This window comes from Papio anubis, chromosome 11 (genome assembly GCF_008728515.1).
Source record: "Papio anubis isolate 15944 chromosome 11, Panubis1.0, whole genome shotgun sequence".
In the NCBI taxonomy this organism is placed as follows: Eukaryota; Metazoa; Chordata; class Mammalia; order Primates; family Cercopithecidae; genus Papio; species Papio anubis.
The window spans coordinates 114,083,385-114,098,699 of record NC_044986.1 but is presented as its reverse complement, the minus strand read 5'-3'; the positions used below and the strand labels follow the sequence as shown (position 1 = coordinate 114,098,699).

At 40.5% G+C, this 15,315-nt stretch overlaps 1 protein-coding gene across 3 annotated transcripts in view; it reads right to left on the bottom strand.

Moving 5' to 3' along the window:
• UPF2 (UPF2 regulator of nonsense mediated mRNA decay) overlaps positions 1-15,315 on the bottom strand; it is a 129,833-nt gene that overhangs the window by 62,404 nt on the left and 52,114 nt on the right. For all 3 annotated transcript variants that reach the window (XM_021943037.1, XM_021943036.2, XM_009213971.2), the window contains exon 9: positions 389-497. In XM_021943037.1, the coding sequence (XP_021798729.1) occupies positions 389-497 (109 nt within the window). The remainder of the gene's footprint in view (positions 1-388; positions 498-15,315) is intronic.

Here is a 15,315-nt window from a genome sequence, read left to right as displayed (position 1 = left end):
TGGACCCAAGCACCTAAAGAACCTTATCCTATGTGGCACCACACCCTGACTCATGGTGGCCAATTATGTTTCTTTTGGAAACACCAATGAAGGCTCCTGCTGTCTTGACCTTGGAGAAGCGTTTCTACCTTGGAAAAGCAAAAAAGTGCCATTCCTGCAATGGGGGAACAAGGTAGCAGCAACAGCTCACCTTCCAACAGAATATCACTGATCAATTTCAAGCTTCGTTAAGTAAACCACTTTTCAAAAATTTAGAATGCCATAAATTCTAAACTGTTATACCACTATCAAATTTCAAGAATATGCTCACCAACAATTACATTCTTAAAGAATCCTCACTCAACGTATAAGAATATATATATTACAAAATAAATGCTTAAATACATACATGAAATCTGAAATCCCCCCTCAGCATGGAACAAAGATCCTCTGCTACATCAGACATGCAGGGATGCAATGTAGCAACCAATCTTGCATAAAATGGTAGCAAATCCAACCTGCAAAAGTTATATGTGATATGTGTCAAAGGAAAGACATATCAAGAATAATTCATTTTAAAATTTAAACTTTTTCAGATGTATTCACACATTAAATGATTTTAAAACTCATAATCATACAGACATGCCTATTTATTGCCATCATAAAGAAGTGTTTGAAAATTCAATGAGCCTTCTGAAATTTTATTAATAGTCTGGCATTCTCCATTCCATGAATTTATTGCATAACTATAATTTTATTAAGTATGTAATTTTGATAAAATATGAAACACCACGCACACACACAAAAAACAACAGTATGTTTTGACATGACTTAAATTACTGAGTAACTGCATATTTACAAATCTCAAGGTAACTTCTTCAGTGTAAGACAAAATCCTTTAAAGCCGTTTCCTTCATTTATCTCAGGATAAGTTATTTGGAAACCCCAAGGTCTAAAGCAAAAAGGTAATCAACAGGCTGGGTGTGGTAGCTCACGCCTGTAATGGGAGGCCAAGGCAGGCAGATCATGAGGTAAGGAGATCGAGACTATCCTGGCTAACACGGTGAAACCCTGTCTCTACTAAAAATAAAAAAATTAGCTGGGTATGGTGGCACACGCCTGTAGTTACAGCTACTCGGGAGGCTGAGGCAGGAGAATTGCTTGAACCTGGGAGGCGGACGTTACAGTGAGCCCTGATCATGCCACTGCACTCCAGCCTGGGTGACAGAGCAAGACTCCATCACATGAATGAATGAATGAATGAATGAATGGTACTCAGTAACTGAAAAAGCCTCAAGGAAGGCAAAACAATATTACAAAATCTATACACTAACTCATGTATTTCACTCATTACAGAACCCACTCAGATCCTCATTCAGGATCTTAATTTGGACAGTAAATGGCAAATATGTGGCATTCACACTGCCACCCTCTTCCAATGTCAGAGCACTTTTTCCCATTACACAGGAATGATGCTCCGGAATCCTGCTTAGCACAGCACTCCAGGTGACCTACTAGTTGGAATCAAGATGCAAGCTAAAATTTATTTTCCATTCCTGCCATAGATGTTATTACTCAATGATTCAACACTCAGCAGATCAGATTCTGAAGATGAGAAGTAGTGAGGAACTGATAAAAGCAGCTGTACCGACAGCAGCAAGTAATGGAGCTAACAGTGAGAGAGGAAGCTAAAAACTATAAAATTACAAGAGCTTAAAAATTATGACAGCTTGAAGCCAATTAGAACAGAAACAAATAATCATACAAGTCTTAATTATCGCTAAGTGGAGGCCGGGCACGGTGGCTCATGCCTGTAATTCCAGCACTTTGGGAGGCTGAGGCAGGCAGATCACCTGAGGTCAGGAGTTTGAGACCAGCCTGACCAATACGGTAAAACCCAATCTCTACTAAAAATACAAAAATTAGCCGGCCGTGGTGGGAGGTGCCTGTAATCCCAGCTACTCGGGAGACTGAGGCAGCAGAATCCTTGAACCCAGGAGGTGAAGGTTGCAGTGAGCCGAGATCACGCCACTGCACTCCAGCCCGGGCAACTAGAGCGAAACTCCATCTCAAAAAAAGATTATTGCTGAGTACAACACTGTACCATACAATAATATATGAAAATGTTTGATCATCAGGAAAAAAACCACATAATTAGATCTGGAAAGCTCCTCGGATGGATACATTAACCCTTAGCTAAAGGGACACAGTGAAAAAAGAAGGATGGAAATAAATTTGAAAGGCATGGTTAGGCGGGGCATGGTGGCCAGTAATCCCAGCATTTCGGGAGGCTGAGGCAGGCGGATCACCTGAGGTCAGGAGTTCAAGATCAGTCTGGCCAACATGGTGAAACCCCCACCTCTACTAAAAATACAAAATTTAGCTGGGTGCGGTGGGGCCTGTTTGTAATCCCAGCTACTCGGGCCTGGGAGGTGGAGGTTGCAGTGAGCCAAGTCCATGCCACAGGACTCCAGTCTGGCCACAGAGTGAGACTATCTCAAAAAGATTGAAAAAAAAAAAAATTGAAAAGAAGAAAGGTATGGTTGAAAGGAGGAAACTGGTTAAATTCATACCTAAAAGCCTCAAAAACATGGTACTCCTCAAAAACTTCGGCTATTATAATTTCTCAGCAAATTAGTTCTTACTAATGTGCTGGGCCCTGTCCTAGGCCTTATATATATCACTCAACTTGTTAAACCTAATAACCACTCTATACGGTGGATATCACACTCACCATTGCAGAAATAAGACAGATGCTGAGAGAAGCTGGCAATATGATAGCTTTGTAGCAATACTGCAATAGTTTTTTAAAATAAATCATATCTTTCTTTAAAGAAACAGTGAAAACTATAATCCATTATATAAAAACATTTAATGCTAAAATTTAAATGTTTATTTAAAATATTTTTAAGGTTTTATCAATTAAAGTCTAAGCTGCTATCACATGGAAAATGCACAAAAATAGGTCCCACCACTCTCTAAAGATATTATAAAAATAAAGTATTCCCGTAAGGTATTTTTTTTTTTTTTTTTTTTTTTTGAGACGGAGTCTCATTCTGTTGCCCAGGCTGGAGTGGACTGCAGTGGTGCAATCTTGGCTCACTGCAACCTCCGCCTCCTGGGTTCAAGCGATTCTTCTGCCTCAGCCTCCCATGTAGCTGGGATTACAGGCAAGCACCACCATGCCCTGCTAATTTTTGTATTTTTAGTAGAGACAGGGTTTCACCATATTGGCCAGGCTGGTCTTGAACTCCTGATCTCGTGATCCATCTGCCTTGGCCTCCCAAAGTTCTGGGATTACAGGCGTGAGCCACTGTACCCGGCCCCTATAAGTTACTCTTATAAACATGTAATAATTTCCCTAATGTTCCTAGCGCTAAAAAAAAAAAAAAAAAAAAAAAAGAACAAATGAAAAAATGAGCAAATGAACATTTAATGTTCTTACATAATAGATGAATTTACACTAACATTAAATTTACGAATTTTAGTTAGAATATTAGGTTTTTCATTCATTTTCCACATCCATTTTAACAACAAAGAAAGTATTATTTTCCAGTTCATAATCAGTTGTCAAATTCAAATATAGGATTTAAATGTATGCATAACTTCTTTTGTTGCCATTGCTATAATTTCGGGTCAGAAAAGTACAGGTACCAGAGCAAAGGTAACAAGATGGCAAAGCAACGCACTGGGAGTGAGGAGGCCCAGGTATAAACTCTATAGCAGCAAACAGCGTCTCCATGACCTCAGGGACTGATCCACCCTCTTCTCCCATACCTCCCAGCTCGCTTGCACCAGGCCCACTGACTCCTCACTGATGATCTGACTCAGGGCCTCTGCAATGGTCCCTGCCTTGGGCTGGAATATGCTTTCCCTAAACATCCATACTGTTTACTCCCTCCCTAAGGGGAGTCCCAGTCTCCCTGTTTTGACCCATTCTGAATACTCCAAGGAAACTGCACCTAACCCATCCTACCTCTCCCAATGCCCCTACAAAGCTTTTTTTTTTTTTTTTTTTGAGACAGAGTTTCAGTCTTGTTGCCCAGGCTGGAGTGCAATGGCGCGATCTCAGCTCACTGCAACCTCTGCCTCCAGGTTCAAGCAATTCTCCTGCCTCGGTCTCCCAAGTACCTGGGATCACAGGCATGCACCACCACACCTGGTTAATTTTGTATTTTCAGTAAAGACTGGGTTTCTCCATGTTGGTCAGGCTGATCTCGAACTCCCGACCTCAGGCGATCCACCTGCCTCAGCCTCCCAAAATGCTGAGATTATAGGCATGAGTCACTGCGCCCAGGCCTACTGCACTACTTTCAAAAATGGAATTTACCACTTAAAGTAGTAAATAATTGATTTGTTATGGTTAACTCATTTGTTACCCCTCCCCACCAGAAATGTTCAGTTCCATGGCAGACAGTTTATCAGCACTCAAACAGTGCCTGGAACATAGGCAGGTACTCAATATACACGTTTGTTAGATAAATGAATATCTCTGGTAACTCACTCTTAAGTATACTGTTAGCATTTACTCTAAGACATTCTTCCTCGTATTAAGGAAGCAGCGTCTTACTTTTGTAATAATATTACATTTTACCAAGCAAAAGCTAACTTACCAAATTATCTTTTAGCAATTAATGGGACATTCACATAGTTACTTACTTTCCTGCTGATGTTATATATATTAATAGATTGCCTATGTTAGAGCATCCTTCCATTCCTATGATCAATCTTCTTTGGTCATGCTGGATTCTTATTTTCTAATATACTATGTATTAAATATGATTTGCTAGTGTTTTACTTGAAATTTTTATATTGACATTCACAAGTGAGATTGGTCAATGCTTGTGATTTTCTTGCTCCTTCTTCTTAGAATTTTTAATACATGAAATAACAAGCTTTCCATGCTCTGGAACAAGTGATATTATTTCTTCCTTAAAAGGCTAAAAATACTCAGTTAAGCTTTCTAGTCTTATTCTATTTAAGATGAAATTATTATTATTATTTTTTTTGAGACAGAGTTTCATTCTTGTTGCCCAGGCTGGAGTGCAATAGCGTGTTCTCGGCTCACCGCAACCTCCACCTCCCAGGTTCAAGTAATTCTCCTGCCTCAGCCTCCCGAGTAGCTGGGATTACAAGTATGTGCCACCACACCCAGCTAACCGTGTATTTTCAGTAGAGACGGGATTTCTCCATGTTGGTCAGGGTGGTCTCGAACTCCTAACTTCAGGTGACCCGTCGCCTCGGCCTCCCAGAGTGCTGGGATTACAGGCGTAAGCCAGTGTGCCCAACTGATAAGTTTAACGCTTTCTTCCATGATTACTGTTCTATGTGGGTATTTTATCTTGAATGAATTTTGAAAATGTGCATTTTTTTCAAAACATTAAGTTTCACTGAGATTTTCAAGTGGTTTTAAAATATTTTAAGCATATCATCTGCTCATTTCTTAAACTTTTTAATGTTCTTTTTCTTCAAACTATATTTTCTACACACTTCTCTATTTTGATTTTTCCAAGAACCAGATCTTGAATTTCTAAAACTTTTATCTTAGTTGTCTTTTTCAATGTATTTTTCAACAAAGTTTGAGATAAAACAGCATCAGATATTCTTAAACTATGTCATTTCACTTTTCTTTTTTTCCTTCCTTGTGCTACCTAGTCTAAGATCATTTCACTTTTCTTCTATTTGTTGGCCTGTCCCTTGCACTTCACTTCATTTTCTTCTCCCAAGTAGCCCAATCTACTTTGAGACTTTTTCTGAGTCCCCCCAAAAAGGCAGATATAGCTTTTTTTTTTTTTTAAAGAGTTGGAATCTCACTCTGTTGCCCAGGCTGGAGACTGGTGGCAGGTTCTCAGCTCATTGCAACCTCTGCTTCCCAGGTTCAAGTGATTCTCCTGCCTCAGCCTTCTGAGCAACTGGAACTACAGGCGCCCACCACCAGACCCGGCTCATTTTTGTATTTTTAGTAGAGACAGGGTTTCACCATGTTGGCCAGGCTGATCTTGAACTTCTGACCTCAAGTGATCCACCCGCCTCAGCCTCCCAAAGTGCTGGGATTAAAGGCGTGGGCCACTGCACCTGGCCAGCTATGCATTTTATTTTATTTTTGAGACAGAGTCTTGCACTGTCACCCAGGCTGAGTGCAGTGGCGCGATCTTGGCTCACTGCAAGCTCTGCCTCCTGGGTTCACACCATTCTTCTACCTCAGCCTCCTGGTTAGCCTGGACTACAGGCACTCGCCACCTTGCCCGGCTAATTTTTTGTATTTTTTAGTACAGATGGGGTTTCGCCGTGTTAGCCAGGATGGGCTCGATCTTCTGACCTCGTGATCCGCCCACCTTGGCCTCCCAAAGTGCTGGTATTACAGGCGTGAATGCCCGGTCCAGCCATGCATTTTAAAGCAAGACAGTTTTGTGCTACCTGTTCAGGCACAGGTCAGTGAAGTAACAACACAGTAAAATGTTTTCAGCTTTAATAGGGATTTTTAAAATGAGTTAAGGAAGTTATGAGTTAAGGAATTATGGAAGTTAGATACTCCATTTTCTTGGAATCCTCTACCCCTATAAAAAGGATAGTTGATACAAAATATCACCCTGCCCTACTGAAATCTTGAAGTCCTATGTCTGTTCATCCATTATTCACAAAATAAAATCCTTTATGTTGTAAATAATCAATTATATAGTTGTTCAATGCTAGTCCTGCTTAAGAATGCTTTCTGCGTGTTCTGCCTTCCAAAGGGCACACAAGCTCAAAAAGGGGATGGAGTGCAAAATGTCACATCAGTCACACGAAAGTTATTAATAACACAAAGTATTTTCATCAACATAAACTGCAAATTTGTGTTAAAATTTTTATTTTTTATTTTTTTTGAGACGGAGTCTCACTCTGTCGCCCAGGCTGGAGTGCAGTGGTGCAATCTCGGCTCACTGCAAGCTCCACCTCCCGGGTTCACACCATTCTCCTCCCTCAGCCTCCCGAGAAGCTGGGACTACAGGCGTCCACCACCGTGCCTGGCTAATTTTTTTGTATTTTTAGTAGAGACGGGGTATCACCATGTTAGCCAGGATGGTCTCGATCTCCTGACCTCGTGATCCGCCCGCCTCGGCCTCCCAAAGTGCTGGGATTAAAGGCGTGAGCCACCGCGCCCGGCCTAAAATTTAAGCTAGATGGATATTTCATCTAATTTGAGTGTTCTGAAAAGCAACTGAAAAATACTTAGATCCTTCCTTTGACAACGGAATTCTATAATCTTATAAAATGGTGATAATTACATTTACCAACAATGAACAATGAACCACTTTAAAAGAATGCTATTTGTCCTTAAATAATAAAATCTTCTTTATGTTTTTAAGGTCTCCTGAATCACACATTTAAGTATCCTACTAGCGGTTAATGATTATCAAGTTAGTAAAGAGTCACTAACTACAAGTAAACAGAAACAAGAATGCAGAAACACACAAACACTGTTGTTATCGAGAGGGAAAGAAGAAATTCTTATGGGGTTTTATCTCCTAATCAATTGACTTTCTAAAACAAATGTCTAGCTCTCTTTTTCTCTTCAAAATCTAAAGAAGTTGACTGTTGAAAGCTATTTAATTTTCTCTCTGTGCTCAAAAATGCCTGGAAAAAAATGAATGTGAAAGAACAATGTTATGGTTCAATTAAAGAATACAAAGGATTTCATAGGAAACACTAAAGCAGAAGATGATTCCTAAAAAATGAAATATAATAAACAAAAGTCTGGGGTCATTTACTCTGAAATCAACAACCAAATGCCCTGTCGACTTTTCCACAATGCTGCTGTTTCCAACACAACAGCGCCACCAAGTGGTGCAACATACTAACAGATTTCACTAAAACATTCTCTCGCAGTTCCAAATTGAGTGAAGGAAGAGGTCCAATCAGAAAACTTCTTACAAAAAGTCCAGCAAACTCTCCTAAAAGCTAGATCGGGAAAAGCTGTTCAAGAATTAAGCGCAGCACGTCACCTCTGAAGAGTATTCTGTTTCCATTAATCTAAAGAGCCAGGAAAGAAGGAAAAGAAGAGATTCTTACGTACTTCCCATGGTATTGACTGACTTTAAATTTTGGCTTAGGTGAGGGGCCTTCTGGGGTGCTGGAAATGTCATATATCTTGATCTGAGTGATGGACACATATGTATACTTTAGATAGAAACAACTCAGGAAGAGTAACTAGTGGCTGCTGGGTTTAATGCCTAGGTGAAGGGATGATCTGTGCAGCAAACCACCACGGTACATGTTTACCTATGCAACAAACCTGCACATCCTGCACATGCACCCCTGAACTTAAACTTTAAAAGTTTAAGAAAAAAAAAGACATAAACACTTAATGTGAAATCTCAATTACTTGTGTGTATAGCTATGTTATAAATTACCTATAAAATAAAATGCAAATATCTAAGGGGATTTCTACATCTCAGTGGAGTCCAAATGAATAGGCTAAGAGAGGCTGGGCACAGAGGCTCCCTCCCTGTAATCCCAGCACTTTGGGAGGCCAAAGTGGGTGGATCATTTGAGGTCAGCAGTTTATGACCAGCCTGGCCAACATGGTGAAACCCTGTCTCTACTAAAAAAAAAAAAATACAACAATGAGCCAGGAGTGGTGGTACATGTCTGTAGTCCCAGCTACCTGGGGGGCTGAGGTGGGAGAATCTCTTAAGCCCAGGAGGTGGAGGTTGCAGTGAGCCAAGACCACACCACTGCACTCCAGCCTGGGTGATAAAGCAAGACTCCATCTCAAAAAAAAAAAAAAAAAAGGATAAAGGATATAATGATAGTCTTTTGAGATTTTTTTCGTCGGGAAGAATGCAACTAAAAGTTAAAACACTGCTTCAGATCAAACCTTTAAGAACTGTAAAAATAAACTACATCAGACTTTAAAAACTGTGCTGCAAATTATACTACCAAGCAAGTGAAAAGACAACTCGGAAGGTGGGAGAAAATACTTCCAAATTACGTATCTGGTAAGACATGTGTGCCCAGAATACATAAACAACTCTTACAGCTCATTCAAAAGAGGACAAATACAGTTTTAAAGGGGCAAAGGCTGTGAATAGATACTCCTCCAAAGAAGATATGCAAACAGCCACTAAGCACATGAAAGGATGCTCAACGTCATACGTCATTAGGGAAATACAGTCGTCCCTAGGTATCCGTGAGGGACTGGTTCCAGGAACTACTACCCCCACCCAAAAGATACCAAATTACTTATAATGCCTAACACAATGTAAATGCTATATAACTAGTTGTTATGCTGTGTTTATTTTTTTAATTTCTTAGAGACAGAGTCTCACTCTGTCACCCAGGCTGGAGTGCAGTGGTGAGATCAGAGCGCACAAACTTCAAATTCCTGGGCTCAACTGATCCTCCCACTTTAGCCTCCCCCAAGTAGATGGGATTACAGGCACATGCCACTATGCCTGGCTTATTTTATTTTTTATAGAGGATGGGGTCTCACTATGTTGTCTAGGCTGGTCTCAAACTCCTGGCTTCAAGCCATCCTCCTGCGTTGGTCTCCAAAAGTGTTGGTCTTACAGGAGGGAGGAAGGAGCATGCCACAGAGGACGAGCATCTGACTAAAGAAGTCCCAAACAGGCTGGGTGGGTATGGGTGCAGGACTAGGCCAGGATGCCAAAAGGTGATAGTATTTCCTTGCCCCCTCTCCTAAAGTGTTCCAGCCTGCCCCAAATGCCAAAGACTCGAAGTAACTTGCTACCTCCAATACCATTTCACTGTCTACCCAGGAGAATATCTGAGCCTGCTTACTCTACACTCCACTCTCTTTACTCTCTTTACCTCCCCGCTTGAGGGCTATCAGTCATCACTATCACTCAAAGGATAGAGAAAGCTGTGGGAATACATGGGTTCTGGAAGAATCAGAAATGGGATGGGCCGGGCGCGGTGGCTCAAGCCAGTAATCCCAGCACTTTGGGAGGCCGAGACGGGAGGATCACGAGGTCAGATCGAGACCATCCTGGCTAACACGGTGAAACCCCGTCTCTACTAAAAAATACAAAAAACTAGCTGGGCGAGGTGGCGGGCGCCTGTAGTCCCAGCTACTCGGGAGGCTGAGGCAGGAAAATGGCATGAACCCGGGAGGCGGAGCTTGGAGTGAACCCAGCCCCCGCCCCCCCACCCGGGGGAAAGAGAGAGAGCCCACCTCTATAACAAAAAAAAAAAAAAAAAAGAAATGGGATGACAGGGAATTGATTGGCACTTGATTACTATCTTTCTACTCCAGACTCCCTAGGGATCAAGCCATCCCCACTACTCAGGGATAAGCTAAATCCTGCAGGTAGGGTAGAAATCTACCTGGGAGAGAAGGACAAAAGAAGACCTTCAAAATGAAAGGCTTTTCTGATCAATAAAAACATACAGCCAACCAGGAAATGTCAACCTGGTCCAAGTCCCTCCCTATTACCCCATTTTACAGATCTGTAAACAGAGGCCTTGGCTTTCCAAATCCCACAGTAATGACCTTTAAAAAGATTGAGACGGTTTTATTTAAACACTGGAAAGACTATACAGAGTACTATTAACATGAGAAATGATTATAGATTTTGATACAATTCAATCGATTAAAATCTATATAAAATATAAAAATGTGCCAGGCATGGTGGCACATGCCTGTAATCCTAGCTACCCAGGAGGATCACTTGAGGCCAGGAGTTCAAGAGCAGCCTGGGCAACATAGCAAGACCCTGTCTCTTAAAAAATAAATAAATAGACATGTAAAGAGTAACAGTCAAAGCTAGGTATAAATTACATCCTTCAAAAGACTGTCCTCTACCAGCCAAATCATGAGTATTTCTGTTTTCAACAAGATAACTTACAAGAGGAATATTATTAACACAAGTCTACTGACTGAAAACAAATCCCTGTGAGTACTTCTATAGCAAGGGCCACAATGTTACCCCAATGCTTCACATGCTTCCCTACATTTTCTATATGCTCTTGTTGTCCTAGACAATAGGCTAAGAATAAAAATGACATGGCACTTCTTGTCCAAAGTATCTAGGACTAAGCTGAGTTCACACGCTTGCCTCCCATGCCACGGCCACCTAAAAGCCATGCTAGGATGTAGATGAAAGTAGTCTGGATCCTTGAGTCACCTCCTGAAAGGGTACTCTAGGGAGCCCACCAAACCCAGAGGACTTCAAGAGCCTCAGATTTCAGGTTTGTTGTTCCTCCAACATCCCTAGCCTATCCTGGCTTATCTGTCTTCTCAGGAAAAGTAATGGCCCACACCAATAAAGCTGAAAATAGTTTCTCAGTTATAGGAAGCTAGAATGATATTAATGTAAGAAAACATGAACTTCAAAAGAAAAGTCTGACTGAAGCCACCCAGTCTGTCCAGATTTGCTTCAAGGTAAATTACAGCAGGATAAGCAAGTGAAAAGAAAAGGGAAAGCTGCCCCAAACAGGGCAGATCTTCAAATATGCAATCAACACGCTTCTTTCAATGATAAACACATATTGTTTCTCTATAGTTTGACCACTTATCCTCAAGTTCTATCTTTCAGTGATAAACCCATATTCCTGACATACAACAAAAGCTTAGCATCTGGAAAGGCAGGGTAAAGACCGAGCAAAAGCTCCAGGAGGAAATGCAACACGCATGCAGAACAGGGAAATGGCCCCCAAAGCAACCAACATCAGAAACCACGGCAAAAATCTGTCCTTAAAAAGGAAACCTGTTGGCCGGGCGCGGTGGCTCACGCCTGTAGTCCCAGCACTTTGGGAGGCCGAGGTGGGCAGATCACTAGGTCAGGAGATCGAGACCATCCTGGCTAACATGGTGAAACCCCGTCTCTACTAAAAATACAAAAAAATTAACTGGGCATGGTGGTGGGCACCTGTAGTGTCAGCTACGCGGGAGGCTGAGGCAGGAGAATGGCATGAACCCAGGACACAGAGCTTGCAGTGAGGCGAGATGGGGCCACTGCACTCCAGCCTGGGTGACAGAGCAAGACTCCGTCTCAACAAAAAAAAAAAAAGAAAGAAGCCTGTTAATAACAAAGCTGAGCAAATCTAACTCATGATATGTAATACAAAGAGGGTAGGTACAGCATCAATGCAAAGGTACTGTCCATTTTTTTAAATTAGAAAAGAACAAATTCCTCAAAACCTACCAAACAAAATTCTCCAGAAACATACTGCCATGAAATATATGAAATATATGAAATCTGGCCAGTTTTCCACGCATTTTTTAAAAAATTGAATGAACTGAAACAAGAAATGAGAAAAAGAGTAGTAGAGGGAAAAGACTTTGCAGAATGCTAAGTAAGAAAAAGATGACACTGAAAAAAGTGATTGGTAAGAATAAAATAGCCAGAAAACAAGCAAAGCACAGTTATGCATCATTGGGGTACCTAAAAAAGCAAGCCAAAACAAGAGAACAGAACTAGTATTTAAATATATTTGAGGAAAAAGAAAAGAAAATTCCCTGAATTTTTCAATATGAACATGGAAAGGGCATGAAGAAGGACCCAGAAGGATCCACACCAAGAACGATCTATCCTAGGAAAGTTACTGGATTTACTTGATTAATTAGAGAAAAAATTACTTGGGCAGTCATTTCAATGACCAAGTCAATTTTAAGAGAGGAAAAAAAAAAGGCCAGCTGGCCTAGATTTCAACACAGTAATGGCAAATGCCAAATGACTATTGAGTGACACCTACACGATATTTAGGGTTAAAAGGTATGAGCTGTGGATCCTCCACTATAACCAGTCAAGCAGCCATTCAAGTAACATAGCCCCAATTCTGAACATAGAGAAATTCAAGGCATATTTTTTCCCCAACAACACTTTTTGAGAAAACTATTAGAAATGAACTTCAGGCCAGGCGCTGTGGCTCACACCTGTAATCCCAGCACTTTGGGAGGCTGAGGTGGGCGGATCACCTGAGGTCAGGGGTATGAGACCAGCCTGGCCAACATAATGAAATCCTGTCTCTACTAAAAATACAAAAATTATCTGGGCGTGGTGGTAGGTGCCTATAATTCCAGCTACTCAGGAGGCTGAGGCAGGAGAATCGCTTGAACTGGAGGTAAAGGTTGCCGTGAGCCAAGATCACGCCACTGCACTCCAGCATGGGCAATAGAGCAAAACTCAGTCTCAAAAAAAAAAAAAACAACAACAACGACGAAAATGAACTTTAGCAAATAAGGGCATTAGAGCAAGAAATTTTAATATAATGTTTTATTCCCTATCAGGATATGTCATCAACATAAAAATAAGTGAGGCGGGCTGGAAAAGCAGACAGAAGTCAGGTGTGCTGCTTGCCTACTTGTAATGCTGAAAGTTAAATATTACTCAAATACAAGAATAAATACATTTAAGAGTAAAAAGGAAAATACTAAGGAAGAAAACGTTATTAACTAATATCAGATGAGTGACTAAAGAGAGTAAGAAGACACCACAAACTAATTTTACCACTGCTCATGGTAGAAAATAAGAGACTGTCTAAATAAACAATCGCTAAGGAAACTTACAATCATAAAGTACTAAAATAATAATGCAAACCTTCCTAAAAACAAGAAACACACACTCATGCACGCACACTAAATTAAAAAATATAAAAGACCACACAATGAAAGTCTTTTAGGAATTAAACCAAAAAGAAAAATATTACAGAACTCAAGCCAATCATAAATAGCCTAAATTACTTTCATTAAAAGAAACGTATTTTCAGAATATGTCTGAGAGTAAAATTCAATTCAATTGTACATAAAAGAGACTCAACTAAAATGATTCTGAAAGATGGAATATAAAATAAAGGGCACAGGTATACCAAACAAAACGCAACTAAAAAGAAAGCAGCGGTCAGGCGCGGTGGCTCACACTTGTAATCCCAGCACTTCGGGAGACCAAGGCAAGTGAATCACTTGCGGTCAGGAGTTCAAGACCAGCCTGGTTAACATGGTGAAACCCCATTTCTACTAAAAATACAAAAAAATTACCCGGGCGTGGTGGTGCACGCATGAAACCCCAGTTACATGGAGGCTTAGGCGTGAGAATTGCTTGGACCCAGGAAGTGGAGGTTGCAGTGAGCAGAGATCACACCACTGCACTCCAGCTTGGGTGACAGAGTGAGACTCCACCTCAAAAAAAAAAAAAGGCAGCAATCATAATCATTAGTATCAGATGAGTCGGAATTCAGGCCAAAAGGCATTAAATAAGACCAAGAAGAACAATTTATAATGATAAAAAATGTATGTAATTAACAATTAAGTTTTATCTATACAACAAATAACACAACAGTAATATACAGAAATCTGGAATCATAGTAGCTATTAGGAGAAAGGCAACAGATCAGGAGTCACAGTCTTGACTCCACCTCTCAAGCCATGACCTCTGGGCAAATGGCCAAAAACGTAAGAAAATAGATCTGAATCATTATTTAATCACGTAAACCTGGTCAATACATTTACTGACTATATAATTAGAGACAAAGTAAACTTCAAAACTTCCAAAAAAAAAATAAAAACAGACAGTATTCTCTAATCAAAATGCAATAAAAATATAAATTATTGACAAAGCCACAAAACAAAACAAAAAAGCCCCTCTACCTGGAAATTTTGAAACTCGTTGGGTCACAAAGGAAATAAAACTAAAATTACCACATGTTAGAACTAACAGATGGCCGGGCACAGTGGCTCAAGCCTGTAATCCCTGCACTTTGGGAAGTCAAAGCAGGAGGAGCTGCTCGAGCCCAGGAGTTCAAGACTAGCCTGGTCAATATAACAAGACCCCGACTCTACCAAAAATAATAATAATAATAATTTAATGTAAAAATTAGCCAGATATGGTGGTTCATGCCTGTGGTTCCGGCTACTTGGGAGGCTAATGTGAGAGGATTGTTTGAGCCTGGGAGGTTGAGGCTGCAGTGAGCCGTGATCTCACCACTGCACTCCAGTCTAGGCAACACAGCAAAACCCTGTCTCTAAAACAAGAACCAAGAGACATGGCTTAAACTATGCTTAATGGACAACTCATATGTGAAGTGCCAGAAAATAAACAAAATAAATGGAAGAAACCCAAAAGAAGAAATTAATAAAGAACAAAACCAAAAATAACAGTAAGAAAATCATTACAGAGAATAAATAATAAATCTAAAAGCTGAGTTTTTTTGGTAGGAAAAAACTAGGTAAACCACTAGCTAACATAATCATGAGGAGAAAAGAGGAAGTACAAATTCAAACATGGCACTGTTTGTAATGGCAAGACTGGAAAGTCTGAAACGGTTAAATATAGTACATTCATCAAAAGAAACACTGCAGCTTTAAAATAACGAACAAGGGAAATCTTTCTGTCT